Genomic DNA, 367 nt, shown 5'->3' on the forward strand with positions numbered 1-367 from the left:
TATGACAAATTAATATTAGTACTAGAACTTACACAGAAAGTAAAACTTATATGGTTCCTTTTAGGCAGTCCATTTACTTTTTCTCTTCAGACATGTACTTGCCTTGATTGCTTATTACATCACAAACCTCCCTCTTACAGCTATGGAGCAAGAGGTGCTAATTCGAGTGACAAACTCATCTCCCTACAAAGCTCCTTTGAAGATTCATTCTTTCAAAACGACAAAATGGAGAAGAAGATCGGCTGAAGAATGTAAGTGTTGTTTTACTAGGGTGTTATTTGTGTTTTAGGATGTGGCACTAATCATGTTATATGGTCTGGTGAAATTAGTCATACCTCCCATGCCATGTATCCAGGATCAGTCAGTA

The 367-nt window shown here is 37.1% G+C and overlaps 1 protein-coding gene across 1 annotated transcript in view; it reads left to right on the forward strand.

Moving 5' to 3' along the window:
• The window catches only part of LOC119590461, a 17,206-nt gene that overhangs the window by 9,874 nt on the left and 6,965 nt on the right, over positions 1-367 (forward strand). Inside the window, exon 4 of the mRNA XM_037939119.1 lies at positions 141-251. Coding sequence (XP_037795047.1) covers positions 141-251 — 111 coding nt within the window. The remainder of the gene's footprint in view (positions 1-140; positions 252-367) is intronic.

This window comes from Penaeus monodon, chromosome 27 (assembly GCF_015228065.2).
Source record: "Penaeus monodon isolate SGIC_2016 chromosome 27, NSTDA_Pmon_1, whole genome shotgun sequence".
NCBI classification, from domain to species: domain Eukaryota; kingdom Metazoa; phylum Arthropoda; class Malacostraca; order Decapoda; family Penaeidae; genus Penaeus; species Penaeus monodon.